Source organism: Rhinolophus sinicus, linkage group LG06 (genome assembly GCF_036562045.2).
Source record: "Rhinolophus sinicus isolate RSC01 linkage group LG06, ASM3656204v1, whole genome shotgun sequence".
Lineage (NCBI taxonomy): Eukaryota > Metazoa > Chordata > Mammalia > Chiroptera > Rhinolophidae > Rhinolophus > Rhinolophus sinicus.
The window spans coordinates 162046393-162072826 of NC_133756.1; the positions used below are offsets into that span (position 1 = coordinate 162046393).

General features: G+C 58.4%; 2 protein-coding genes and 2 long non-coding RNA genes across 17 annotated transcripts; 2 read left to right on the forward strand and 2 right to left on the reverse strand.

Annotated features, from left to right (window-relative positions):
• Positions 1-1503: 1503 nt before the first annotated feature.
• On the forward strand, positions 1504-19917 carry ALDH3B1 (aldehyde dehydrogenase 3 family member B1). 10 transcript variants are annotated; one of them, XM_074336810.1, is made up of 13 exons: positions 1504-1659; positions 1915-2066; positions 2502-3561; positions 4096-4262; positions 7049-7211; positions 10632-10742; positions 10904-11024; positions 11284-11369; positions 11819-11900; positions 14485-14871; positions 15520-15686; positions 18008-18107; positions 19218-19917. In XM_074336810.1, the coding sequence occupies exons 5-13, from the start codon at positions 7050-7052 to the stop codon at positions 19397-19399; spliced, it is 1398 nt and encodes a 465-aa protein (XP_074192911.1). In that variant the 5' UTR covers positions 1504-1659; positions 1915-2066; positions 2502-3561; positions 4096-4262; position 7049; the 3' UTR covers positions 19400-19917. The 10 variants fall into 10 exon arrangements, with proteins under 10 accessions (XP_074192911.1, XP_074192913.1, XP_074192914.1 ...); XM_074336812.1 differs by having other exon boundaries at positions 2502-3261; XM_074336813.1 differs by having other exon boundaries at positions 3184-3561.
• LOC141572295 (uncharacterized) lies at positions 4081-6805 on the reverse strand. 2 transcript variants are annotated; one of them, XR_012497657.1, is made up of 3 exons: positions 6668-6805; positions 5080-5170; positions 4081-4691 (listed from the first exon to the last, which is right to left on the reverse strand). It is a non-coding gene; the product is annotated as an uncharacterized LOC141572295 (long non-coding RNA). The 2 variants fall into 2 exon arrangements; XR_012497656.1 differs by having other exon boundaries at positions 4081-5170.
• LOC141572294 (uncharacterized) lies at positions 10974-19222 on the reverse strand. Its single transcript, XR_012497655.1, has 3 exons — positions 18140-19222; positions 11450-11508; positions 10974-11192 (listed from the first exon to the last, which is right to left on the reverse strand). It is a non-coding gene; the product is annotated as an uncharacterized LOC141572294 (long non-coding RNA).
• A 1325-nt stretch (positions 19918-21242) lies between the features above and the next one.
• NDUFS8 (NADH:ubiquinone oxidoreductase core subunit S8) lies at positions 21243-25485 on the forward strand. 4 transcript variants are annotated; one of them, XM_019717502.2, is made up of 7 exons: positions 21243-21369; positions 22442-22499; positions 22590-22640; positions 23131-23220; positions 23313-23485; positions 25082-25210; positions 25296-25485. In XM_019717502.2, exons 1-7 carry the CDS (start codon positions 21250-21252, stop codon positions 25425-25427), a joined length of 753 nt encoding a protein of 250 aa, XP_019573061.2. In that variant the 5' UTR covers positions 21243-21249; the 3' UTR covers positions 25428-25485. The 4 variants fall into 4 exon arrangements, with proteins under 4 accessions (XP_019573061.2, XP_019573062.1, XP_074192920.1 ...); XM_019717503.2 differs by having other exon boundaries at positions 21367-21630; XM_074336819.1 differs by having other exon boundaries at positions 21367-21605.
• Positions 25486-26434: the final 949 nt, after the last annotated feature.

A 26434-nucleotide genomic window follows, 5' to 3' on the forward strand; every position in this document is an offset into this window, starting at 1 on the left:
TCTAACCTTATTAAAAGCGTGCACGCACGCACTATATGACAATTAAGTTCGCGATCTCATCCTAGAAAAAGTGCTACCTACCTCATTGCTTAATATTACAATGGTCACCTTTGAAGGACTCCCCTTGGGAAGCTACGCACCAACTCCAGCACGTAGTCTACCCTTCAAAGCAATTTTGGAACTCTTTTTCTGGAATGGCCATCAGAGCTATTGTTGCATTACCCTTGATGTCCTGAATGTCATCAAAATGTCTTCCTTTCAATATTTCCTTTATCTTCAGGTAAAGAAAGAAGTCACTGGGGGCCAGATCAGGTGAGTAGGGAGGATGTTCCAATACAGTTATTTGTTTACTGGCTAAAATCTCAGTAAACAAATGCCCTGTGAGCTGGTGCATTGTTGTGATGCAAGAGCCATGAATTGTTGGCGAAAAGTTCAGGTCATCTAACTTTTTCACGCAGCCTTTCCAGCACTTCCAGGTGCTTGGTTAAACTTGGTTAACTGTTTGTTCAGTTGGTACAAATTCATAATGAACAATCCCTCTGATATCAAAAAAGGTTAGCAACATCGTTGCAACAAGTTCATGAACTTTGCTGGCATGAGGACCAGATCAACACAGCCAGTGTGGCCTGCAGGGCAGGGAATTGAGCAAGGCCAGCAGGTCCCTGCCACCCCATCCAGGCCGCAAACACTCACTGTCACACCCAGAGCAATGAACAGCCACATCCCCCTCACTGTTTTCAAATTATTTTCTCTATAATAGGTTTTATTTTTTGTTATCATTATGCAAATAATAGATGTTCCTTACAAAAGAGCAAACAGGAAAGATAACTATTGCTCCCAAGTCAAACAGCTCCTGGGATGTTGAGAAGCAGCCAGAGCGTCACCCCCGCATTGCGTCCCAAATTGGAGCATGATGACCCACTGTACCCTCACCTGACACCACCCTGCACGGAGCTGAATCTTTGCTATTTTCTTTTTTTAACCAAAAACCCTGAGGATGATGAGCGTCGGGCTGTCGGAAGGTGCCGAGCTGAGCTCACACAGCAGATGTCCAGGAAACCATGGCTGCTGCTTTCAGCGGAGACATGAGGTTCCCATGAGTGGGTGTGACCCCCACCTGGCTCCTAAACAAGGGCCAGGAAGCCGGGCCTGGCTGGGCTAGAATCCCCACCTGTCCTCTCACTGTGTGGCCCTGGCCTGGTCACTGTACCTCTCTGAGCATGTTGTCCCCATTGGAACAAAGGCATCCAACCCAGAGAGAGGAGAGGACTGGCCCCTATTCCTCCCCAAGGAGAAAGGGCCCCTCAAGATCCTGCAATACCCCTCCCACTGACCAATAACTCTCCAGGTGGGTCCCTGGTTTGCTGTGTGGCCTTAGGCCAGTGGCTGTCCTTCTCTGGGCCTGGTTCCTGGCTGAGGGCTGCCAGTCTCAGCCCCAGCTCTGCCCTATCTGGCACCAGTTCTGCCTCTGCCTGGCTCAGCTCCAAACAGCAGGGCAGGGCTGTCACATGCTGAGCCACGTGACAGGCAGCGGCTGGGGACTCCATCCCATGCAGAGGACGGGGGCGTTTGCAGCCCCTGACCCCTGTCCCAAGTGGCTGAAGGCTTCAGGGGCTACCAGAGCAGGTGTGGGCCAGGAGACCTCTCCTGCCCTCCCAGGTAGGCAGGGGGAGTGGGGAGGGTGGGGGCGGTGGGGAGCTTCTCCCAGGGGCAGGGCCATCTGCAGGCCCCAGGCCAGGATCTCAGGCAGATCCAGGGCACCAAGGCAAAGGAGCAGCGGTGGCAGGCCCAGGGCGGCCGAATGGGGCGATGGCACAAAGGATGTTCCTGCCCCCACACCTGTAACCTAATTACCTGTCTGTTGGACACCAGCAGATGCTTGGGAATCACTCCCCTTTGTGCTGGCTCCAACAGGTGTGCTCGGGGTGGGAGCCAGGGCAAGGCCGAGGACAGGCTCCCCAGCACAGCCCAGACATCTGAGGAGAGGGGACAGAGGAACCGCCATGGTGACACTTCTCATCATGATGGCTGCCCTTGAGGGCACAGGGCGGAGCTCTTCCCGGGAGGTGAGAGGGTACACCTGGGAATGGACACAGCCCCCGCTCCGGAGCAACAAGCTTCCAGTGTGGGTCCCAGTCCTGCCACGCGTGCCCTGTGTGGTCAAATCCTGTCCCCTCTCTGGAACTCCATTCCCCATTGTAAAATGTCAGGTTTTAGAGGGTCAGGCTCCGTGAGTGGGGTGCTAGATGAGGTGGTGTTGATTGACAGACACGCGGAGGGCAGGGCAACAGAGCAGGCGGTGGTATGGGCCCTGAGGTTGTATTTCTGGACTCCAGCCATCTTGGGATCTGCCCTCTTCATTTTGCAGATGGGAAATGGAGGGTCAGAGGGGCTGGGGGCTGCTGTGAAGGGCAGGGCTTTCCTTGCGTTTCCCAGCCACTGGGCCCCACCCCACACCATAATTCCCAGGGCCACTGCCATCAGCCCTCCTCCTTTTCCAGCTGGGCCTGGGTCGCCACTCACCAGAGATCGGACTGGACCCCTCAGCTCAGAGATCCCTGGAGACCTGCTGTGTGGCGCTGGCCTGCTGCTGGCCCTCTCTGGGTCCTGGCTCCTTCTCTGTGGTCCAGAAGAGGATCTAGTGGTCCCTGAATGTTATGTAAAATTGTCTGGGGCTGAGAGACCAAAGAAAGAGGCAATAACTCCATCATCAAGAGTTTATTAGGGGAACTTATATATGAGACAAGTCTTGGGTGGTGGCAAGACGATGTGGATATTCTCCGCCCAGCGTGACAGGCACTAAGGAGTTATAGTGCACAGGCCAAGATGCATGGGGTACCGAGGTGTGACCAGCCCCACATAAGGGGAAAATGCCTCACATGCTTGCGTGAGGAAGAGCAAGGGCCTAGGCTGTAGGAGAGGAGTGGTTCAGACAGTCTCTGCGGGGTTTAGGGGAAGCCCTCTCTGCTCCAGCCCCAGTCCAGCTGGATCTGATATGGGAGAGCTGCCTCACTACAAAGGTTTTAAGCCTCCCTCACTATAGAAATTTTAAGTTTCCTTTTCCCTCCCTAGTTTCTTAGCTCTTTAGCCCTGGGCTTTGATTACTCTTCTAATCAATTCTGAGTCCTAGACTAAAGGTTGCTCCCAGCCTGAATCATAGGTTGTTTCTCTCCCCGGCCTCAGATAACCACTTAAAAGCCTGTGACTTCCCAACATCCCCAAGCCATTCGGGACCTAACTCTTGGCCATCCCAGAAACCAAGTAGGTTTCAACATCCCCCCAGGCTAATATACTTATTGATTGTGATCACTGAAGCCTAAGTTCTTTCCAACCCATTCTGGGCCCAGCTCCAGGACAACTGATGCCACCTAAATAACTGGTTGAACAGCCACAGGCTCCATAGAGCTAATGGATTTATTAATTAAAATTTATTTTTCCTCATTCGGGATCCTTGGGGATACAGAGGATACCCCAGCAAGATTGCCAGTCGCAACCAAGGAAGCCAACACGGTCTTCCAGGCAGGTCCCGAGACCCCTTCCTCTCATTTGAGATCAAATAGGGTGAGAGTTACATGAATACCCCAGTAGGTAGAGTCAGCTCTACGCTCCTGCCCAGCGAGAGGCAGATACAGAAGAACAGACCTTCTGTCCCTCAACTTCCCATAGAGATTTTATGGGGACCACATCTCTCAAGGGGAAAACAAGGCAGGCAGTTAGAGACAGGCATCGGGTCTCTACATTACCGCCCAGAAGACTTCCCCTCTCTGTCCGAAACTTCCTCATTCCGTTGTAAACAAGATACCCAACTAGATCAAACTGGCCACTCACGCCACTCAAACCTGTGCAGTTTAAAAAAGATGAGGTAATAGCCTCTTGTCAATCACAGGTGTCAATCAGGTAGGTGGTCCCACTCCCAGAAAGGAACAGCCCATTTGAGAGGAAAAGATAAAAACCACCAAGGCCTCCTTAGTTGGGGCCCTTGAGCCATTCTCTACTGCTCAGCTCCACTTCTGTTTCTTTGATGTGTACTAGCTCTTCTAATAAGCTACTCTTTCACCACTTTATTTCTGTGTTTTGTTCAATTCTTTGCTCGAGATGCCAAGAATCTGGACATTGCACTGAGACGGACTCATCAGCCCGGGAACCCAGCCAGGGCAGCCCCGCCCTAGGGGCTGGCCCAGCCCAGGACGTTTCATTACGGCATCAGGGTGACCAGCAGAGCTTGGACGGCCAGGAGGAAAGGCAGCTTAGCAGGGCCTCAGGTACAGTGTTCTGGGAGTCTGGGGAGACCACAAGAATCAGGGCCAGGGACCTAGCTGGTGGGCTGGCTCAGCGACTCGGGGCGCTAGCGGCCCCCGCAGGCCAGGCCACTTACAGGCTCGTACACAGACTGGCTTTGTCCTCCGCCTACCCCTCACCCCCACCCCAGCCACTTGCCACTGCTGCCTGGCTGTGGATCTGCAGAGGCGTCCCCTCACCCCGGGAGTCAGGCTGCCCTGCTCCCTGCCCAGCCACAGGTTGGGGGATGGGGTGTGGGGGTTGGGCGACCCTCGCTGTTCTGGATTCCTCAGGATTCCGGTTTTCAAGGGTGACGAAACTGGGTGGCCTTGGGCAAGCAAGCTCCTTGCACTCTTGTGCCTGCCGTGGTTTTTATCTCCTTCAGTGCAGAGAACGGTGGCCTCGCCAGATTGCTGTGATCAAAGGAGTCAGGCGTGGGCGGTGGGGCCCGACTTCCTTATGAGTTTACACAGCTCAGACGACTGGGGAAGGGGGGCTTGGGGCCCCAGCCCAGTCCAATACAGGAACCCCCTCATGTGTGTGTTCTTTGGATGCCACAGGCCCAGGATCCCCCCAGATCCCAGGCAGAAAGAGGCCTTGGCTCTTCTGCTTGCCTCCGTTTTGCCCTGTTCCCCATTCCCCAGCGGGAACTCTTCAGGGCCTCAGCCAGTGACCAACTAGTAGTGGGCAATATTGGGTGAGTTGGTTCCATGGATGCCAGGAGAGGCTGCTGGAAGGTTCCATTCAGACTCGCACCCCTCACCTTGTCCAGAGGCGCACCATTCAAGTGACGTGACTTACATTTTTGTGGGTTTGGTATGGAGTCTGATGAAAGTGCAAACAACCTTGGGAAGGCAGGAGAGGGTGGGAGTGCTGTGCCGTCAGCAGAAATCTGCAGGTGAGAGCAGGACAGAGAAAAGGCTGGGTAGGGGGGATGGAAATCAGTATCTGTGGAGTACTTAGTAAAAACCACAGCTGACTTTTACTGAGTGCTTATTATGTGCACAATAGCAAATGCTTTGTCCAGTATTGTGTCCATTAATCTTCAGGATGATAGCGAGTCCTCTATCATCCCCACTTTGCAGACAAGGAAACAGAGGCAGAGAGAGGGTGAGTGACTTGCCCAAGGTCACACGGCCAGTAAGAAGCAGAGCTGGGGGACAAGCCCAGATGGAGACTCTAGACACCTACAGGGCTCTTGCTCCTGGGTCTTGGCACCAACCAGTGTGCCTTCCTCCCAGAAGGAGGGTTGGGCAGGGGGCAAGCCTGGGGCTGAGAGGGGCTGTGAGACTGTCCCCCTTCTGCCACACTGCCCCCCTCTCTGGGAGCCAGGGTGCTCGAGGAAACTGCCCAGCTTCTCCCAACCAGAACAGGAGACCTGTGGGTCAGCTTGGTCCCCAGCCATGCCTAGGGGGCAGCTGAGGGCTCCAGCCAGGCTTTCGGTACAGAGTGCCAGTTGGGCCAGACCATCCTGTTGGCTGCAGCGGGCTCAGCCCTCAGGGTGATGGAGCCCTCCAGAAAACTGAGGGCCATGGTGACAGTAGCCACTTAACAACAACAGCTGGCAGCCTTGGAGGCACTGATGCCCAACCCTGGGCTCAGCACTGGACCATGTGGTCTCATCCTTGATAGACCATGTCAGTTGTGGGTTCTGTCACTAGCCCCCTAACAGATGAGGAGATTGGGACATTAAGACCCAAATGACAAGTTAAGTAGGCCAAGAGAGGCCTGCGTCCCAGTCCAGTGGGAGTGGGAGCAGGGGATCAGAGGGAAGGCCAGGGAGCTGGACTGGATGAAACCAGGTATTTATCACATGGTATGACCCAGTGTGGTAAGAAGCAGAGCCGCTGTGAGAATGTGAGAGAGTAGTCAGGGTGGGCTGCCTGGAGGAGGCATCAGCCAAACTGAGATCTGAAGGGAAGGAAGTCAGAGAGGGCAGGAGGAAAGGGTCCCGGTGGTTCTTGGCACTAGGCTGAGGAGTGAATACCTCAGAGAATTCCTCTGATAAGCTTCAAGTAAACAGGCGGTGTGGCCTGGGGGAATGTTGGTGCCCTTAGCCTGCCTGCCAGCTCTGGCTGATGACAGCATGGAGGCATGACTGCCCCTCACCCCTTGCCACCATTGTTGCCTGCTCTTCCAACACAGTGACCAGCCCAGGCTGGGGTGGGCAGCAGGGCCTCTGGGAGGCTGGAGCTCCCTTGCTCTCTTGCTGGGGAGCTCGGGCATGGAGAGAGGAGGCCACTGCCCACTGTCACCCAGCCCGCTGAGCTGCTGCCAGCCCACCTGGCCTCCTTGGGCAGTGCATCCAGGCTGGGGGCAGGGAGAGAAAGAACATTCTGTGTCTGGAATGTCCCAAAGTGGTGGCTGTGGTGGCAGTTGGTGTACTTACCAAACTCTCCCTGGTTACTCCATTCATCCTGGCAGTGGTGAGGGCGGCCCCATTTCCAGGAGGAGCACTGGAGAGGGGTGGGGCCATCGCTTGGGGCTAATTTCTGTGTGGTGCCCTGGCTGCCTGCTTGTCCTGAAGGGCTATGGAGTAGCTGTCCCAAGCCCTCGCCAGTCCTGTGGCGGCCTCGGGGTCCAGAGGTGTAGGAGAGAGAGAGAGAAAGAGGGGTGTGCGTGGAGGCAGGGCCAGCCCTGGCCCTCTGGGGTCACACGTGAGTCCCAGTGTGGGTGTCTGTGTGCCCACATGGGTACAGGCAGAGGCGGGGTGAGTGCCCGAGAAGGTGGGAAGCGCGGGCCCATGTTGCCCCCCTCTCCCCACTGGCAGGATGGACCCCTTCTCAGACACACTGCAGCGACTGCGGGAGGCCTTCCGCTCAGGGCGGACGCGGCCTGCTGAGTTCCGGGCTGCGCAGCTCAAGGGTCTGGGCCGCTTCCTGCAGGACCACAAGAAGCTTCTGCAGGAGGCGCTGGCACAGGACCTGCACAAGGTGAAGGGGACGAGGGGGGGGTGGGCAGGGCTGGGGAGGCTGGGACAAGGGGGATGGGGACAGCTGCATCCTCCATGAAGTGGAACTGAAAGCCCGTCCAACCCTACCTCCTTCCCTGTGCCATAACCCACTCTCCTGCATCAGCCATTCACTCATTTCTTCATTCACTTGACTATTTATTGAGCACCTACTATGTGCCAGGTATTGTTCTGGGCTCTGAGGATACAACAGAGAATAACAAATTCCCTGTGCCCATGGAGCTGGCCTTCTAGGGAGAGACACGCGACAGTAAATAAATAATCACATAGCATACTGATAGTAGTAAGTGCCATGGAGAGACCCTCTGAGTGTGAAAGGGGCGAGAGAGGGTCAGGATCAGGGTGCTGTTTTGTATGTGGGGGTCAGGGAAGGTTTCTCTGAGAAGGTGGCGTTTGAGCAGAGACATGAAGGAGGAGGGCAGGAGCCACATGGACATTGGGGGAAATGGCAGCAGGCACAGGCATGTGCAAAGGCCCTGAGGCAGGAGGTACTTAGTGTATTTGTGCTTGAGGAGCAGCAAAGAGGCCAGCATGGCTGGAGGGGAGTGGGAGGGGCAGAGAACTATAAAGATAAGGTCTGGGGAGGTGGGTCACACCATGCAGAGCCTCAGAGGCTGGAGGACTTCAGCTTCACTCATGGCCATTATGGCCTCTGTCCAAACCCTGAAGACCTGAGGGCTCAGCCAGTTCCAGCAGCAGCTATGGCAGGACCCCAAGAAATGCACTTTCTCATAGGCAGCCTCCCGTCCCCTCAATCAACTGGGCCCACTGCATAGCTGGCCCAGGACAGCTGTCCAGGGGGTTGTCCTCCAGATAAAATGTCTGCTGTGCTTCTGGCAACGGCCACAGTGCCCAGACCCACCCCTTTTGTCCCACCAGCCCCTCACCACCTGGAACCTCCAGGGCCAGGCCTGTGGCTCTTTGCCAACTGGTAAGGTGCCATTCTGATACTTAACACCTGGGAGGCGTCCACAGTGAATGTCGGCTGCCAGCCAGCCCCTGTGGTCCCCTTCTGTCCCTAGGGTAACAACATCCTGAGGGCTGAGCTTGTCTTAGACCTAAGCCCCCGGGTATGTCCCAGGAAGGGCCTCCGGAGGCCACACACGGGACTCTAGATTGACCCCTGGGGTCTCCCCTTGCTGCTCTGGGCCTGCTGTTTAGACCCTTGAGGGTCGCCAGCCCACATGCTGTCCCTCTTTCCTCACCCACTTTTCCAGTGGGTCTGCCGGCTCCACTCAGGTCATGATAGAGACGCGGGCACCGGCAGGGTCAGGGGACCCGTCCGTTTCACAGGCACCCAGCCAAGTGTCTGCCTTGTCCCTGGAGCAGTCACAGATTTCGAGACTAGTGCCTGGTGGCATCTGGAGTCATGGTGAGGGAGACCTTGGTTCCATGGGGACAGCAAAGGCTGGCCACAAAGACTTGTCCTGAGTATGTGGTCTCTTGGAGACACCTGCTCACTTGCTCAGTGTCCCCAAACCTTCTCTTTACCACGACTGTAGCCAGGTGAGATTCAGGCCCCCTCATTGGCTGTTTCTGCAATCATTTGTTGTCCCATTTATGAAACCAGGCAACCCCACCATAATCTCCTTGGCTCTCTCCCTCCCAAGGGTCAGGCTTTGTCTCCCCGTGGGGAGTGTCCCACTCACTGGGCTTGGTCAGAGACTGGCCCCCCACTGAGCCTCTGCCACCACCCACCTGCTGCCCTGGCCTGCCCTTCCACATGAGACCATCAACCTGGTCCCTTTTCTCACTTTGGCTCAGATTTCACTCCCGCCAACCATTCTGACTTCCCCAGGAGCCCGGGCCCCACAGAAGGAGCAGCGGCCCAGAAAATCTAACCCAGTCCCTCCCTCTGGTCTCACCAGCACTGTCCCCCACTCTCCCAGCAGATGGCACCTGCCCTTCCCTACCCTGTTCTTCATGAATCCTCTCATTAAACCTCAACAGGCCTTCCAGGTAGGGCAGCCACACCCACTCACCCCCAGAGGAGGCTCAGAGAGGGCACACAGCCCTGGCTCACAAGAGCGTACTCCTCTAAAATCACGCCATTCAGCTGGGTCCAGACTGTCCCTTAAAGCAGCCTAAACCTCACTCAGGCCGCAGGTGACTTACCAGGTGCGGTGGTCGGGCCGCACAGTTCGCTGGGCTGTGCACACAGGTGTAGGAAAGCTTGACCCAGGCTCAGCGCCGATTAGCGCTGGTGCATGTGGCTTCTTCCCCCAAGGCCCCAGTGCCGCCCCCTCAGGGCTCAGTTCTGGTCTTGGCCTTGCCACTGGCTTACTAAGTGACCCTGGCTAAGGCATTCCCTTTTCTGGGCTTCTGTTCACCCTCGAACCGAACCATCCTGGCACCGCTCGGGCCATTGCTGTGCCCTCTGCAGGGAGTGTTTGTGCTGTAAGAGCCAAATCTCAGACAGCAGGACAGCCTGGCTCTGGTGCCCCTAGTCAGGGGCCCCCAGCTGCCTGCAGCCCATGGGGTGGGTCTCTGCTCCCTGGTCAGGGGGACGGGGGGGCAGGCATACAGAGACAGAGACCAAGGTAATGTCCCCGTTGATGTTTGCCTCCTCCCTCCTGCCCTAGAAATCTGACAGTGATGTCTGGCCCCTGGGCCGTGGGACCTGATGGCATATACCCTGGGATGCGCGTCCCCAGTGTCCACCACAGACTGACCTCCACACAGCAGGTCACAGTGGGACACACAGTCCTGTGACAACTTCAGTTAGATCCTGTCCCTACTCTGCTTGACAGCCCTCACCCCAGCTGCCTGCCCGTCACCTCAGCCACTCTGCTCCTGGCTAATTAGGAACATAGCAAACCTGCACCTATCTCAGGGCCTTTGCACATGCTGTGCCTTCTGCCCAGAATAGTCGGCCTCCATCTATTCATGGGTTCGCTCCCTCCCTTTCTTCATTGCTCAAATGGCACACCGAGGCCGGCACCGACCATCTTGTATAAAACAAAGCAAACACACATACATGCACACGTTCACACACTCACTCTTACATCACTTACTCATGCACTTGCACACATATGCACGCTCATTGACACTTGTGCACACCCACACACACGCTCCAGCAGTCGATAACCCTGTTGCCTCTTTCCGTCGCACGGCCTCGTCCTAATGTAGTAGTCAGTGTTCTCATGATCACGTTGCCTGTCCCTGTACGATGTCAGCTCCATGGGGCCGGTTTTCTGTCTGTTTCGGTCATGGCTGCACCCCTGGCTCAAGAGCAGTAGCCGCACACGGTAAGCTCTCACTGAATGTGCAGAGTGAGTAGAGGAGAGCAGGCCTTGCCAGGAGAGGCTCTGCCCTCCCCAGGACTCCAGCCACCCGCTGACCCTGGTGCCTGGCCCAAGCCCTGCCCCTGTCCCCGCTGCAGCCAGTCACTGAGTCGGAGATTTCTGAGATCAGCTTGGCCCAGGGTGAGGTTAACTTGGCCCTCAGAAACCTGAGGACCTGGATGAAGGATGAAAAAGTGACCAAGAACCTGGTGAGCAGGCCTGGGGTCGGGGAGGGCAGGTGGGCTGCAGGTGGGCTTGGGGGGGGCACTTCCCACTGGGCAGCCTCTTCAACCGAGGGGGATTGAGGGGCTGGGGCCTCAGGACCTCACCACTCACCACCACGCTGGCCCCGGCTCTGGCCCTGGCACAGGCCACGCAGCTGGACTCCGCCTTCATCCGGAAGGAGCCCTTCGGCCTGGTGCTCATCATCTCGCCCTGGAACTATCCTGTGAACCTGACCTTGGTGCCCCTGGTGGGCGCCCTCGCAGCAGGTGAGAGCCCAGCCTCCACCATCCCACCATCCCCTCCGTCAGGGCCCCTCAGCCATCCACAGCAGGGACGCCAGGTGGCTACGAAGGCCTGGCTTCTGTCTGGCCCACCATCCCCGGGCTGTGTGGCCTTGGGCCCCTCATGTCACGTCTCTGAGCCAGAGTCTTCACCTGAAGGTGGAATGCAGGTGTGCGGAGTGAACGGAGACCTGGAGTGGCTACTGCTCTCCCAGCTCTCGCCCTGCCCCACCCCGCCCCCCAGGGAACTGCGTGGTGCTGAAGCCCTCGGAGATCAGCAAGAATACTGAGCAAGTCCTGGCCGAGGTGCTGCCCCAGTACCTGGACCAGGTGAGCAGGCGCAGGCAGGCCCCGTGGGCTGGGCGGGACCCGTGGGCTGGGCGGGACCCGACCTCCAACCTCCCTCCTACCTCCTGTGTGTTGTGCAGCTGTGGCCAAGTCACCACGCCTCTCAGCCTCAGTTTCTCTCCTAAGAAAACAGAAGGGCAGCAACCATAGCAGCACTCTGAGGAGCCTGTCCCCTGGGGGTTCCTGTCTGTCTTTGGTTGGCCCTGCTCCCCCAGCCGTGGCCTGTCACCAATCCCACCAGTCCCTAACCCCACAGCGGTTGGCCTGGGACTGCCTATGCTCAGGGTCCCTGGGGAGCTCCCTGCTCCCCACCTATCCCTGACCCAGCCCCTCCCAGAGACATGGCAACCCTGGGTCAGGCAGGCAGGCCGTCCTCTGCCTTTCCCGGGCTGCTGTCCCAGAGGACACCCTCTGCCCATCCTGCCTTGCAGAACTGCTTTGCTGTGGTGCAGGGCGGGCCCGAGGAGACAGGGCAGCTGCTGAAACACAAGTTCGACTACATCTTCTTCACGGGTGAGGCGTCTGCTGCGGTGGCTGGGGTTTGAGCCATGCAGCCTGGGCAAGGGGGAGGCCTGCCCTGGCCCCACCGCCCTTCTCCCTCGTCCACAATCCTGAGAGGTCACAAGGGACCAAGGCAGATGGACCGACAGCCAGGAAGAACACACAGGGCCGAGGGCTGGGTGGTGCCCTTGGGCTCCAGGACCAGCTCGCTCCTCTCTCCTTGAGCAGACTGGGAGCAGCCTTGGGATCCTGGGACCCTCGAGAAGACGAGGTCTCACCCCCCACCCCCGCCAATTATAATCTCATGAGTCACAGCATCTGCCCTTGCTGAGCTCCTGCTGTGCTAGGCACTTGCACATGACCCCACGGTCCCCACAGCCTTATAGACCATCCCACTGTCCCCTGGGCCCTTCTGGAAGGCTGGCCAGATGAGGGGTCAGAAGCTAGGGTGACAAAGAGATGCGGTGCACAGCCTGAGTCACCTCACTGGCCAGGATTGAGGGAGCCTGGATTTTGCTTCCAGGCCATGGGTCAGAATCAGTCTCAGGGGTCACCTGCCATCACTCCGGCATGTGCCCATGTGGCCCAGACACTACCTGTCTTCAAGCGAACAGGTTAAACTTTCTAGAAAAGATGACAGGGCTGGGACACAGGCGGCCACATGACAGGGCCAGGACTCCGGAGGAGAGAGAGGGTAGAGAGGCAATGGCAGCGTCTGACACTTCTTGCTGACCTGCCTCCTGCATCCCACAGCTTGTGCGCGTCAGAGGGGACATGCAATCTCTGTCCTTCTCCTCCCCTGACCCTGCTGTAAGCCCAGGACAAGGCCTGCCTATTGCCACCTTGGCTGACAAGGGGTGTGACTATGGAAGCAGAGGGGCCGGGTCCTCAGCTGTTCCTGCAGATTTCTAGGGGGTGGAAGGAGCAGGAGGAGGCAGCCGGGAGGGCGCCAGCCCACCCTCCCCGTCATGCCATGCAGTGCGATGGGCTCGGGGCCTTGACCCCCAGGACAGACCATGCAGAGGCAGACGGACCCCAGGAGGATGGCTTCTGGGCTGGGAACCCAGGGCAGACCAGCCAGAACCTACTCTCTAGGCCTGTTTCCTTATCTGCACAACTGGGGCCATCTCTGAATCACCGGCCCAAATGAACATGTCACCTTTGTCATAGCACGTGGCTTGGGAAGCACCCACTCATTCAGTCAGTGAATGCTTCCTGAAGCGCAGACCTCGCCCAGGCACGTTACAAGGGAGCCCACTGGAGGGTGGGGAGGCCAGGAAGGGTTCAACGTGGGGCGGGGGAGGTCAGGCAGTCCTCACAGACAAGGAGATGCTTGCCAAGGCCGCAGGAGCTGAGGGAGGAGCCTGGACCGTGGCTGGGGGGGGGGGGGCACACAGGTGGGGCCTGGAGGGAAGGAAGCAGAGAAGGGACTGAATTTTAGGCTTCCAGGGGCAGTGGTGGCAGGAGAGAAAGGCCAGGGCCATCCTGACAAATGGCAGCACGGGGCCCTGGCCCAGGCACTGACAGGAGTGTCCTCAGGCCTACGGGGGGGGGGGGGCTTTACGTCAGGGGAGGCTAAGTGGAGGAGTGGATGAGACCCAGGAGATCAGCCCTGAGGACAGCTGGGGACAAGCCTGGCTGTGCACTTAGAGCCAAGAGTCAGGAGGGGAGGGCAGGAATGGGTGGTAAGAGTGGCAGGGCTGCCAGGTGAGGTCAGAGAGAGGAGAGACCCAAATGTCGGCCAGTTAGAGCTGGACTCCGACTTCAGGCAATGGGAGTCATTGAAGGTTCTAGAAGAGTGTGGGGAGGTGGGGAAGTGTGCAGGGCAACATGTGTGAGTCACCTGCAGGGGTGACGGGGATAAGAAGCAGGGAGATGGGGTAGGAGGTCAGAGGAGGGTCCAGGTTTCCGGTAAGGGCCTGGTCATTGGCCCTGTGTAGAACTTTGTGAGGACCCAGCATTGTGAGGGGGCCTGGGGGGGACATTCAGAATGTCCTCCTGGTGCAGTGACTGGCACGGGAAGGCCAGGTGACGGCTGGCATGCCCCTGACTCAGCAGCCACTCCAGGGAGATGCAGGGCAGGGAATGAACCCCCCTTGAGGAGTCCTGGTCGAGGCCATCCCACATGGTCCAGGTGACTGAAGGGCACCGTGGTTTCTGTTTTTTTACCCCTTCTTTTGCCTCCCCCCTACACCCACCCCGGTTCAAGCCATTGTTTCTCAGTCTAGTTGTGTAGGACGCAGGTCCGTGGCCCGTGCTGGTGTTATGAGCCTTGCGCTCCCCCCAGCTGAGGCCGTTGGTCGCCGGTTGTCAGCAGCTCTCGCCAGCTGCCGGCCGCTCACACTGGCTGCCGGCCACTCACGCTGGCCACCAGCTGCTCGTGGCAGCACACGGTAGCCCACAGCAGCTCACGCTGACCTCTGGCTGCTCACAGCAGCCCAGCTCCAGAGAGAGCCATTGTTCACAATCTTAGCTGTAGAGGGCGCAGCTCACTGGCCCATGTGGGAATGGAACCGCGACCTCGCTGGCAGGAGCACAACTCTCCAACCCCCTGAGCCACTGAGCCAGTCTGACTCTGGTTTCTTACCACACCCAGGGAGCCCTCGAGTTGGCAAGATTGTCATGGCCGCTGCCACCGAGCACCTGACACCCATCACGCTGGAGCTGGGGGGCAAGAACCCCTGCTACGTGGACGACAACTGCGACCCCCAGACCGTGGCCAACCGCGTGGTCTGGTTCCGCTGCTACAACACGGGCCAGACCTGCGTGGCCCCCGATTACGTGCTGTGCAGCCCTGAAATGCAGGAGCGGCTGCTGCCTGCCATGCAGAGTGCCATCACCCGTTTCTATGGCGACGACCCCAGGAGCTCCCCAAACCTGGGCCGCATCATCAATGAGAAGCATTTCCAGAGGCTGCAGGGCCTGCTGGGCTGTGGCCGCGTGGCCATCGGAGGCCAGAGCGACGAGAGGGATCGCTATATCGGTGAGTCCCACTCTCCCCGCCACGGCACCCCGAAGCTAAGGCCCTTCCACACTGCAGGCCACAGCTGGGTCCCCGAGTCTGCTCCCTGAGGTTCCCACGGCCCCACTGTGGGAGCTCAGACTGGTCCCTGGCTCTGGTGCCACGAGTCCCTGACGCCGATGCCCCACGTCCCTGCGGTCTGAGCCTGTGGCCCCATGACTCCACACTCTGGCCCACGCCCTGGCATCTCCGAGCTGGGCCCCTGGTGTTCCAGGGCTCCCGGGTGCTCAGATTCCCAACGGCTCCACAGGCCGTGATCCCAGGTCCTGTGAGCTCACAATTCCTGGGTCCTGACCTCCAAAGGCCCGTCCTGAGCACCCGCTGGGCTGTCATTACAAAGCATCTCCTGGGCTGAAGGGCACAGCAGTGACGCTGCGGCTCTGACAGGCTGGCACCTCGGGCCTCGGATCCAGGGGTCTGAGATCCGGTCACCCCGACTGTAAGACCAAGGCTGGGGGTTCTCTGGGCCCCACAGGCCTTGCTCCCGAGTCACTTCTCAGGGCCGTGGGGAGACTTCTCCTTGGAGTGGCCTTGAGCCTGGGGCCCTAGGTCCCGGAGACCTACCCGAGGCCCCAGCCCCAGGCTGAGCTGTGCCCTGTGGCCGGGCAGCGCCCACAGTGCTGGTGGACGTGCAGCAGACGGAGCCGGTGATGCAGGAGGAGATCTTCGGGCCCATCCTGCCCATCCTGAACGTGAGGAGCCTGGACGAGGCCATCGACTTCATCAACTGTCGGGAGAAGCCCCTGGCCCTGTACGCCTTCTCCACCAGGAACCAGGTGGGGCTTCGGGCAGGGCTGGTCAGACGGGACAGAGATGGGGCAGGTGCCAGCAGAGGACCGAGGGGCTGAGAAGGGAAGGGTAGAGGGTCCTGGGCCGTCTAGGGCAGTCACAGGAGGTCTGGGATGGTGGCACGGACAGTGGCACTCTTGGCTCTGTCCCTTACTTTCTTCCGGGAGCAAGTGGGCCTCCCTCCCTCTGCAATCTAGGCCACACTCTCTTGGGCCTTCAGTGGGCAGCTCCCTGGGATCTTCTCAGGGTCCAGCATCCCCTCTTGGTCAGTCCCACCTCATCCTCATCATTTTGACCTGGGGACGCAGTGTCCCCTTTCAGTGCCTGGCTCATGGAAGGCACATACAGCCTGGGGTGGAATGACCGGGGTGTGTGACCAGCACACGCAGGCTGAGAAGGAGCCCTGGTCGTCCCCTCCCCTCCCCTCCAGACCCCTGCTCTGTTCCAGACCCTGGGGGCAGCCTGAGACACATGGGCAGGACACACCTCCCCCTCCCACCAGCTCTCATGAGACCCATCTCAGCCTAGACAATGTTCTTTTAAATAGACTTTTTATTTTGGAATGACTAGATTTCCAGGAAAGTTGCAAAGGTATTCCAGGGACCATACACCCTACACCCAGGTTCCCGTTAAGGGCCCTTACAGGGGTCGAAACTAAGAAACTGACACTGATTGGTACATTACAGTTAACCACACTCTAGACTAAATTCAGATTTTGCCAGTTTTTCTTTCTGCCCAGAATCCAAACCAGGGTCCCACGCTGCATTTAGTTTTCATGGCTCCTCTGGCCTGCGATCGCCTCTCCGCTTTGGGGGTACCGGCCAGTCTCCAGCAGAGAGTCCCCAATGTCAGTGGTCTGTTGTTTTTCTCATGAAAGAGCACAACAGAGGCGAGGGCTGAACTCTGCTCATCACATCGGTACACGAGAGCCACACATCCCTGGTGAGGTTAACCTTCCCCACTTGGCCAAGGTCACGTCTGCCATGGTCTCCACTGAGAAGTGTCTGTTTTTCCTTTGCTTACTCTATTCTTGGGAGCAAGGCACAAAGTGTAGCCCACCTTCCGTGGAAGAGGGTGGATTAACCTCCGCCTGCTGAAGGGGCCATATCTACATACGTCATATGGAACCTGTACGAAAGGTTTGGCTCTGAATCATTTCTTTACATCAGCATGGACTCGTGTGCATCTGCTTTATTCTCTGGGTTACGATCCAATACCACCTTATTTCCTTGCTCAAGTTGTCCCGCTTTGGTCCCTAGGAGCTGCTGTGTCCCTGAGACCTGCCCATCTTCTTGTTGTTTCACCACTTCCTTCCTTTCTGGGCCTGCAAGAAGCACAGGCTCGTCCTGTATTTTCTCTGCCCAGCCCTACAATCAGCCATTCCTCCAGGAGCCCTGGTTTTCTGGGTTGTGTTCACTTTAGAAAATGCAACCCAGGTATTTGGAACAGGGACCAGGTGGCATCACAGTTGCTTCCGGGCTTTTCTGACTGGCAGTACTGGTCCCAGGACCCTGGGACACCTACGACACGTCCCACCCCACGCGACTTGCCCTTTGTCCTCTCCAAACATCCATGCTTCCAACTCTAGCCTCTGCGGTCATTACCGCTGGTCTCAACGTGACTTCTGAGCCCCCTTATGGGGGGTCCCCTCTACCCTTCAGACAAGCTCTGACCCAGCCATTATCTCTGGGTCCCACACTGGAACCAAGTACAGGGAAGTTTTCGTGCAAAACTGGTGTCTGCTAATCTTTTCTGTCTTTCTCCTTCTTCAAGTAAAGCTATAGATTGAAGAGGAAGGGCCTTCAGTAAGTCAAGCCAAGACCAAGTGCATGTTTCTAAAATACCAATCTGACCACGTGACCGAGTTGACCTCCTCGAGTTACTGCCTCACAGTCCCCGTCCCCCTCCCTGAGCCTGCGGGCCCTTCTCCTCTCTGCCTGAATGACTCCTGGCCCCTTGAGACTCAGCAAGCATGTGACATTGCTCCCCTGGGACACCTTACTGACCACCCTGCACTCACCCTGTCCCCAGGCAAACGCTGGGGTCCCACCTCCCGGCAAGGCCTGAGTCTGTGTCCCAGCACCCTGCACAGGCGAGCAGACGTGCTGTAAACGTGTCCCGAGTAGGGAGCCCGCTGGCAGCTGCTGCACAGCCACGTACTCCAGCTGCCCACCATCCCCTTCGGCTCACAGGGCGAACTAGACCCTTCCAGGGCCCTGAGGGGGCTGGGCAGAGCCCCTGGGAGCTGGGGACAGACGGCTGGCTTTCTGCTGTCCAGCTTCTCAGCCTCATTGCTGCTTCTTCCCAGGTGGTCAAGCAGGTGCTGGCCCGGACCAGCAGCGGAAACTTCGGTGGGAACGACGGCTTCATGTTCATGACCCTCAATAGCCTGCCTTTTGGAGGAGTGGGTAGGTGCGGGCAGAGCTCTGCCTTCTCTTACCTCACTGACTGAATGGCACGCAGCACCTTCCTCCAGCTCCCCGCACACAGTCCTGAGCGGAACTTTCCAGCCGGCTCTGCATTTCCACATGGGCGGGTCCACAGACACTGTGATCAGGCCCCCGCTCTCCCCCACAAGACACGTCTTCCCGTCTGCCCCTCAGCCCCCAGGCAGCCTGTCTCCAGTCCTAGCCCCCGCTCCTCAGGGAGGCGTGGGGGTCTGCCTGGGAGTGGATCTGGTCCTGCTGCTCCCAGAGGAAACCTCCCAGGGCTCCCAGGCCCCTCAGGCATAACGCCAGGCCCCTGACTCACAGCTCCTGGAGGCCAGCCCATCCTGCACTGGCCATGGTTTCCTGCTCTGTTCTCTCCCCTCTTCCCTGCCTGCTGCCCCAGCCACATTGAGCTCTGCCCAGGTCCTAACTGGCCACAGGTCACTTACCTCCAGGGCTCTCTGTCATCCCCAAGCCTGGGTCCCTCTTGCCCACATCCACCCCCTTCATCTGGTCAACTCCATACCCCTGAGGCCTCACTCACTGACGGAAGCCATCCCTGATTACCCCCAACTCCACCAGGCTGGGTACCCTGGGCTTCCCAGTGCAGAAGCTGCCTGGTCCTCGGCTGCCTCCCCGCCTAGACACTGAGGGCTCATAACAAGACAGTGCTTACTGTGTCCCCGGGTCTGAACATTTCCCCAACCCCCACGACTCTAAGAGATGGGTGCCATTGTCACCCCGTGTCACAGAGAAGGAGGCCAAAGTGGTCACCCACCCAAAGTGACACAGCTAGTTCAGAGCTGGGATTCAACCCCGCACATTCTTGACCACTGTCTATCTATCTTGTCCTAACAGCTGGCACGGCACCTGCTATCCCCAATGTTCACTGAGCTGGTGCCAGGCTCAGGGCGACACCCTTTACCCACAGCCTCTGATGACGAGCCTACTTTACAGATGGGAAAACTGAGGCTCGGAGGGGTAAAGTAGCTTACCCAGGTCACCCTGCGTGTGACTGGCAGAGCCCTGGTCTGTGTGATGCCTCGGCTGGCTACTGAGGGCCTGACTGCGTGTTCTGTGCCCATGCAGGCAACAGCGGGATGGGAAAATACCACGGCAAGTTCTCCTTTGACACCTTCTCCCATCACCGCGCCTGCCTGCTGGCCCACTCAGGCCTGGAGAAGCTCAAGGAAATCCGCTACCCACCATACTCAGTATGCCGCCTGCGGATGCTGCTGATGGCCATGGAGACCCGCTGTACCATACTATGAGCCCGTCTTGGGCACCTGGGCACCAAGTGCTGCTTCCGGCTCATGTATGAGTCCTCCACCTTCACCTGTGGCTGGTGAAGACTGGCCTGGGGTCCGGGGTACAAGCAGGAAAAAACCTGCCTAGACCGCAGCCCAGACCACGGCTTGCCCTCTCTCCTGCAGCTTCCTACTTCTGGCCCTCAGCCTCCTGCCTCAGCCGTCCCACTAGGGACGGCCAAGGTGAGGGAGCATGGGAAACAGTGCAGTAACCTGCCCTCCAGCCCCGCACTCGCCACCCGTGACCTGGCAGAAGCGGGCAGATGTGGGCACCTCTGAGCCACCCCCTTCCTGTGGAGGGTGCAGCATAGGGGGAGCTGGCCTCTGTTCCAGGCCACATCGTGGGCCCCTGTGACCTGAGCCGTCTCTGTCTTGAGCCTTTTCTCCATCTATACAGTAGAGATGACTAACAATCAGTGTCTCCTGACAGCGCTGTTGAGATTTAATTGTGGAGCTTAATAAATATGAGTTGCTGACCCCAAGCTCCAGACATTCTGTCTCCTCATTTGGATGGGGTGAGGCTGCCTCCCGTCGTCTCTCCCCACCTCTCCCTCCAGGTGAGGCTGAGATGCCTGCTGCCGGGCGCCCTTCCCTTCAGCTCCGGCCTCTCTGGAACTCTGAACACACTCCTGTCTCCCCCATGCCCCCCTGGCCAGCCCTACGTGCCTTGCCCATACCGCGTCCCACCCACACTGGGCGCATTCTCTTCCCTGTCCTGCTCAGCTCCTGGGCTCCGGCACCATGGGATGGTCCCCCCTCCACTCAGCCACAAAGCCCAACTCACCTGCCTCCTGCTGGACACCACACCGGCTTTCACCTCCGAAGTCCCATCTTTCAGCAAGTCCTGATGATTCTATAAAACCACACAACTTCCCTCATCCAAACACTAATTGCTGCGCCCAGGGCGGTCACCCACCCTGTCCCCGCAGGCCTGGTCCTTCTCAGCACTGCGCCAACCTTCCCAAAGCTCACTGGACCATGCCAGCCCTTGGCCTGCAGCCCGTAAGTCTGGACCAGTAACCGTCTTCGGGAAGCTCCGCCATGGCCCTGTGCTGGCACACGCGGCCCGTCCTTGTTCTCTCCTGACACACGGGACCCTCCACATGGCAGGACCTCTGCACACATGCTCGGCGTGCTCTCTGCCCTTGGCCTGCCCACCTACTCGTCACCAGCTTGGACATGTCCTCCGAAGCCTTCCCTGACCGCCACCCACTCGCCCACACACGCAGGCGGCCTCGGGCCTTTCTGAGCATCCGCCGCCTCCGGGTCCTTCTACCAACTCACTGGAGGAAACACGGGTTGGTGGCTATTGAGGGACGGGGCTCGCGAGTCCTATAGATCCAGGTGCGGCTCAGTCGGCCGCATTTCCGAGCTCTATGGTTTGGGCAAAGTTTCTAAACAAATCTGTGCCTCAGTTTCCCCATCGGTAAAACGAATATAATAGTTCGTCCACCCAGGGCTGCTGTAAAGATTAAATGAAGCCGCCTGGGGGCAGTTTTAGCACAGAACAGGCACGGATCCCGTGCAGAATTACGGCCGGCCACGATTCTCAACACCTTTATCACATACGCCCCGCGGAAGCCAAGCGTGGGGGGCAGCCCAGGGTGACGGGTCAGAACCGGAACCGCTACCTCAACCACGTCCCGGATGTCCCGCCTCCAGTGGCTCGGGAGTCCTCTCTTATTGGCTTCTCCAATCCAACATGGCGACGTCCTATGGTACTTCAAGCACCTGTTCTTCCCTAGCCAATCGGAAGAAAGACGTTTCTGGAATCCGCCTCTTTCCACAGCACCACTGGCCAATCAGACCACACCATGAAGGGTCAGCGCGGAGAAGGCGAAGCCAGGCGGCCCAATGGCAGCGTCCCAGCGTGTAGGCTCCGCCTCTCGGCGGACAGGCCTCTCGGTACCGGGAAGGAGTGGCAACGCTTCAAGGTGGGTGTTCGGGGCGCGCCTGCTAAGGCCGGAACAGGGTAGCGCGGCATTGGGGACGAGTGTGGTGTCCCCGTTGGCCCTGCCGGCTCTGCGCCCGGGCCTCATCTCGGCCTGCTCAGGAGCGCAGTTCCTGTGTCCTTGAGCGTGTAGCGGGCGGGCCGGGAAGCCGGCCTCCTCATGGCGCATGTGCCACTGCGGCCTTGGGGTCAGAGGTCATGCTGCAGGTCGAGGACGATGTTGGGTTAGGCGCCTGGCACTGAAGTCAGTGGTCAAAAGAAATGGGCCCGTTAGAGGTCACAGATCACGGGAGGGGCACTCTTGAGTTCCGGCTAAGTGCGGGGCTCTGGGCTAAACCCTAGGCATGTACGAACTTTCGTGCTCCTGAGCCCTCACCCCCATTTCACTTGAGAAAACAGGCCAGGGGACCTCACCTACCCAAGGTCACTTGGCAGTCTGGGAGACAGTTCCGGAGGACTTTGATGCCAGGGAAAGGAATTTGATCGTGAGGGTTATTTAAGCCTCGGAAGGATTTCCAGCAGGGGAGCACTGGGGGTGTAGAGGGAGGGGTCTGGCCTGGGTTCAGTTCTCGGTCCCAACTCCTTAGTGTATGACTTTGGGCAAGTCACTTAACATAATTGAGCTGCAGCTTCTCGTCTGTGTCTCTCTCATGGGGTCCTCGTAAGGACAAAAGAACGGTGCATGTCGCCCCTGTGACAGTGAACTCTCAAATGCGGGTGGCCGCTGGCAGTGTTGTTTGGGTCAGATTTGTAAGGATGAACTGGAGGGGAGAGATGGGTGGCAGGAGGGATGGATTTTAAAGATTTCTTATATGAGCTAGAACTTGGGAGCCACAGGTACTCCTAAGTCTTGCGTAGCTGAGCAGTGTCAGGTTGGAGGGTGGCAGGTGCCCTCCTGGGAACAGGAAGGCCATCTGTGCCTCTGACAGGAATGGAGTTAGGTAGGGGACAAGGTGATACAGTGGCCCTGAGGTCAAGGGTCAGGGCTCCTGCACTGCGAATTCCTGGAGGGCCATCCTGGGACCCAGCACACCTCTTGCTTTTCATGCCCACAGATGCGCTGCCTGACTCTACCCACGCTGCTCCGGGCCCTGGCACAGGTTGCACACACAGGTAGGACCAAGGGAGCCTTTTCTGGGCCTGGGGGAGCCCAGTGTCCCCGCCTGAGGTCTCAGCTGCTCAGCATCATCCCTCTCCTTGCAGGGCATCTCAGTGGGCGGAGCCTGCACAGCAGCGCAGTGGCAGCCACCTACAGTGAGTCCCAAGGCACTTGGAGCCTCTGGCTGTTCTGCTCATGGCCCTGCCAGGGGCAGAGGAGAAGGCCTGGCTCTGCCAGGGGCTCCGCATCCCTGTAAAATGAGGAGGATGATCAACTTTGAATATGATTTTCTGGAACAGAGTCTGTCATTGCAGGGGGCGGGGGGGCCCTCTCTGTGGCCACACAGCTTGATCTCAGAGCTCCCCTGCGTGGGACCGGGAGGGAGATTGCAGGTGTCAGCCCTGGGTGCCTATACTGCTTCACCAGGACCCAAGCTTTCTCACCCTCCTTTACTCCTGGGCAAGGGCTGCCAGGGCCAGAAGCCAAGGTGGGGAAGGTTTGGTGAATGAACAAGCCCTTTTGGGTCCCAGCTGTTGCCCCTGGCAGGAAGGCCAGGCCTCATCTCCCTGAACTGGATTCCCTGGGGGGACGAGGAGAGGCAATGAGAAGCCCCTACCATGGCCTCTCTGCCTGCCTCCTTGTCAGAGTACGTGAACATGCGAGAGCCCTCAATGGACATGAAGTCAGTGACCGACCGGGCAGCTCAGACCCTGCTGTGGACCGAGCTCGCTCGAGGTAGGAGCTGGGGGCAGGGCCAGGTGGGCTGGGGGTGGGTCCCGATGTTTAGAGAGGAGGGGGCCCACCTACCACGCCTGCGCTCCTCACAGGGCTGGGCATGACTCTGAGCTACCTGTTCCGGGAGCCAGCCACCATCAACTACCCGTTTGAGAAGGGCCCGCTGAGCCCACGCTTCCGCGGAGAGCATGCACTGCGCCGTTACCCGTCTGGGGAGGAGCGCTGCATCGCCTGCAAGCTTTGCGAGGCCGTCTGCCCCGCCCAGGTGAGTCCCTGACCCTGACTGACCACTACCCGGCCCCTGCCACTGACAGAGGGAGGCCACAGCCTGCTGCAGAGAGGGAAGCAGGGCAGCCCTGGGCCCGAACTCTGGCCTCCTTACCTTGTGTGTGTCTCCAGGAAACTCCCTTTTGCTCTCTGAGCCACTTCCCCCCTCTCCCCGCCAATGGGAACCATGAGGCCTTGTTGCTGGGCCGACTTAGAGTCAGTGGGTCAGTGAGTCAGAAGCGTAAAGCTTCCAGCCCTGAACAGACCATGTGACATGAGTGGGGCCTGCCCTTGGGGGTCTGGTCAGGGACGTGAACCCCAGGCCTCTTGAGGGTCTCTACTTTTCCCTGGACACAGTAGCAGTTCAGGAGCCCTGTCTGTGTGCCTGTTGCAGGGCCACAGCCAAAGATGCACACACCATAGCTGAGGCCCTCGCGGCCCCAGTGGCTGTCCCTTTGAGTCCGGGTGTTTGGTTCTGTTGGAGGGTCCCTCGTGGATCGCCTGAAGTCAGGGCCTGTAGTATGGAAACATAGCGGCAGACCCATGGCGTGCCCAGCAGGCGCCCCAGCAGGCACACTGTCCACACAGTGACCCCATCTCAGTGGCCGCTTCAAGGCCACGTCTCTGTGACTCAGGACAGCTCCTGTCAGTCCCAGCTTGTCTCCTGGACTGCTCCCAGCTCTTCTGGGCCACCAGCTGTGGCCTTGATGTTTTCAGTCCATCCAGCAACCTGGAACACACAGAAGAGCCCCAAAACAATAGTAACAGTGACTGTTTCCAGTTAGCAAGTGCCGTCCAAGCACTTTGCCAAGGTCATGATTTATCTTTACAACGACTCCGGGAGGTAGAGGTTATTATCCCCATTTTTATAGATTAGGAAACAGAGACACAAAGAGAGGAGGCTACCAGCCAAAGGTCCCTCTGTGAGTGGTGGGCATTACACTCCTGGGGATGTGTGAGGGCCTTTGCCACAACCCTTTGAAGGTCCTCCCAGCTGTGGTGCTACCAGTTGTGGTCCTCCCAGCCACCACTTCTGCCAGGTAGTACAAGGCTGTACCGAGGAACTGAGAGGTAAGGACTAGCCCACGAGTCTGGGCTCTGCCCCCGCTTGCTGTGTGGCTTTGGAAAGCCCCTCAACCTCTCTGAGCCTCCATTTTCTCATCCATCAATTGGAAAACTAGAGTAAGTGGGAGAGTTATTCAACATTAACCTACAGTAACAGGACCTACTACAGCCTGGCATCCCGCAGGGCTTCAGCTACTGCAGCAAATGAAGCAGGTGACAACCTTCCTCTCGTGGGACTCATGTTCTCCAGTTAGCAAACGAACAAGAAAAATGTCATCTAGGGCAGGTGCTAAGAAGAGGTTGACATGAGAGACGTGACAGGTGGCCTGTTGGGGGAGGAGTCAAGAAAGGTGTATCTGGGCTGAAAGTAGGTGACAGAGGGTCCGCTCTGCAGGCCCCGGGGGGATGAGCCCCCCCAGAGGGGGGTGGGTGTGTGCAGCCCCGGGGGCGGGAATGAGCAGTGAGGACCGGACCCTGTCCCCGGAGCCCAGCATGGTGGCTGGCAGCAGTACCCTGTGCCACTCTCCAGGCCATCACCATCGAGGCTGAGCCTCGGGCTGACGGCAGCCGCCGGACCACCCGCTATGACATTGACATGACCAAGTGCATCTACTGCGGCTTCTGCCAGGAGGCCTGCCCCGTGGACGCCATCGTCGAGGTGAGCAGGCCCCGGGGTGGAGGAGGCCGGGGCAGAGGCTCCTTGGACGGGCCTGACATGGCTGTGCCTGCACCCCTACCTGCAGGGCCCCAACTTTGAGTTTTCCACGGAGACGCACGAGGAGCTGCTGTACAACAAGGAGAAGCTGCTGAACAATGGAGACAAGTGGGAGGCTGAGATCGCCGCCAACATCCAGGCTGACTATCTCTATCGGTGACGCCCCTGCCTGCTTGGGCCGTAGCCCCTGGTGCCCAATAAAGAAGCTCTGACCCCTCCCACTGCCTCTGTCATGAATCCGGCTGTCCAGGCTGGGCTGGCCCAACCTGACCTTCGCCTGTGGATTCCTCCACTGGACCACGTCCCTCAGTGGGCCCAGCTGAGCTGGCCCAGCCTTCCTGTGGCACTCTGGGTCCCAGCAGGCCCTGCCCAAGACTAGATCCTAGCTCATAGCAGCCCTGTTGGCCAGGCATATTCCCCAGGGCTCAGCAGGACACCCATAATCCTGGGTGTCCACGGCTGGGGTCTGTGCCTGCCCTCCCCTGAGGGCCACCCAGAACTAAGGACATAGAGTTCCCTAGGCCAGGCAGAAGTATGTCAGGTGGCAGAAACTCAGAAAGGCTAGATCATGCTTGTTGAAGGGCAGGGGGAATCCTGCTGGGGGGGGGGGGTGACAGTCACGAGGTGGTGACACAGGCCCTGCTGCCCCTGAGCTGGCCTTGCCTTATATCTAGCCACATCCCCTTTCCTCCCCAAGTTCCCAGACCAGGCTACTGACTTGGCTACTGCTCAGGACTTCCTATTTTGCAGTCCCAGCAGTGGTGTGGTTCCCTCTGGAGCAACACACAAGCCCAGTGCCATTGGAATAGCCAAAAATGTACTTGGTGCCAAGCACTGTGCCTTGTACTTGGTGCCAAGCACTGTGAAAGGATTTCAGTACGTTCTCAGCAGTGGGGAAACTGGCTCAGAGATGTGAAGTGACTTGCTCAGGATTACACAGCCTATATCCAATGAAAAAGCTAACTCTTGCCTGAGAGCTCTCAGTCCCCCTGCCATCATTTCCAAAAGTATTTCTTACTAAACAACTAATCTCGCAAGATGCTTCTTGGAAAGAAGGGGGAGGGTGTGCTGTGGACCATTAAGTGTGAGAAATTCCACCAGTGTCCTGTCCACTCTGGGACAGACTGCATGTTAGCACAGTCAAGGCTCTGAGACGGCCTGCAGCAA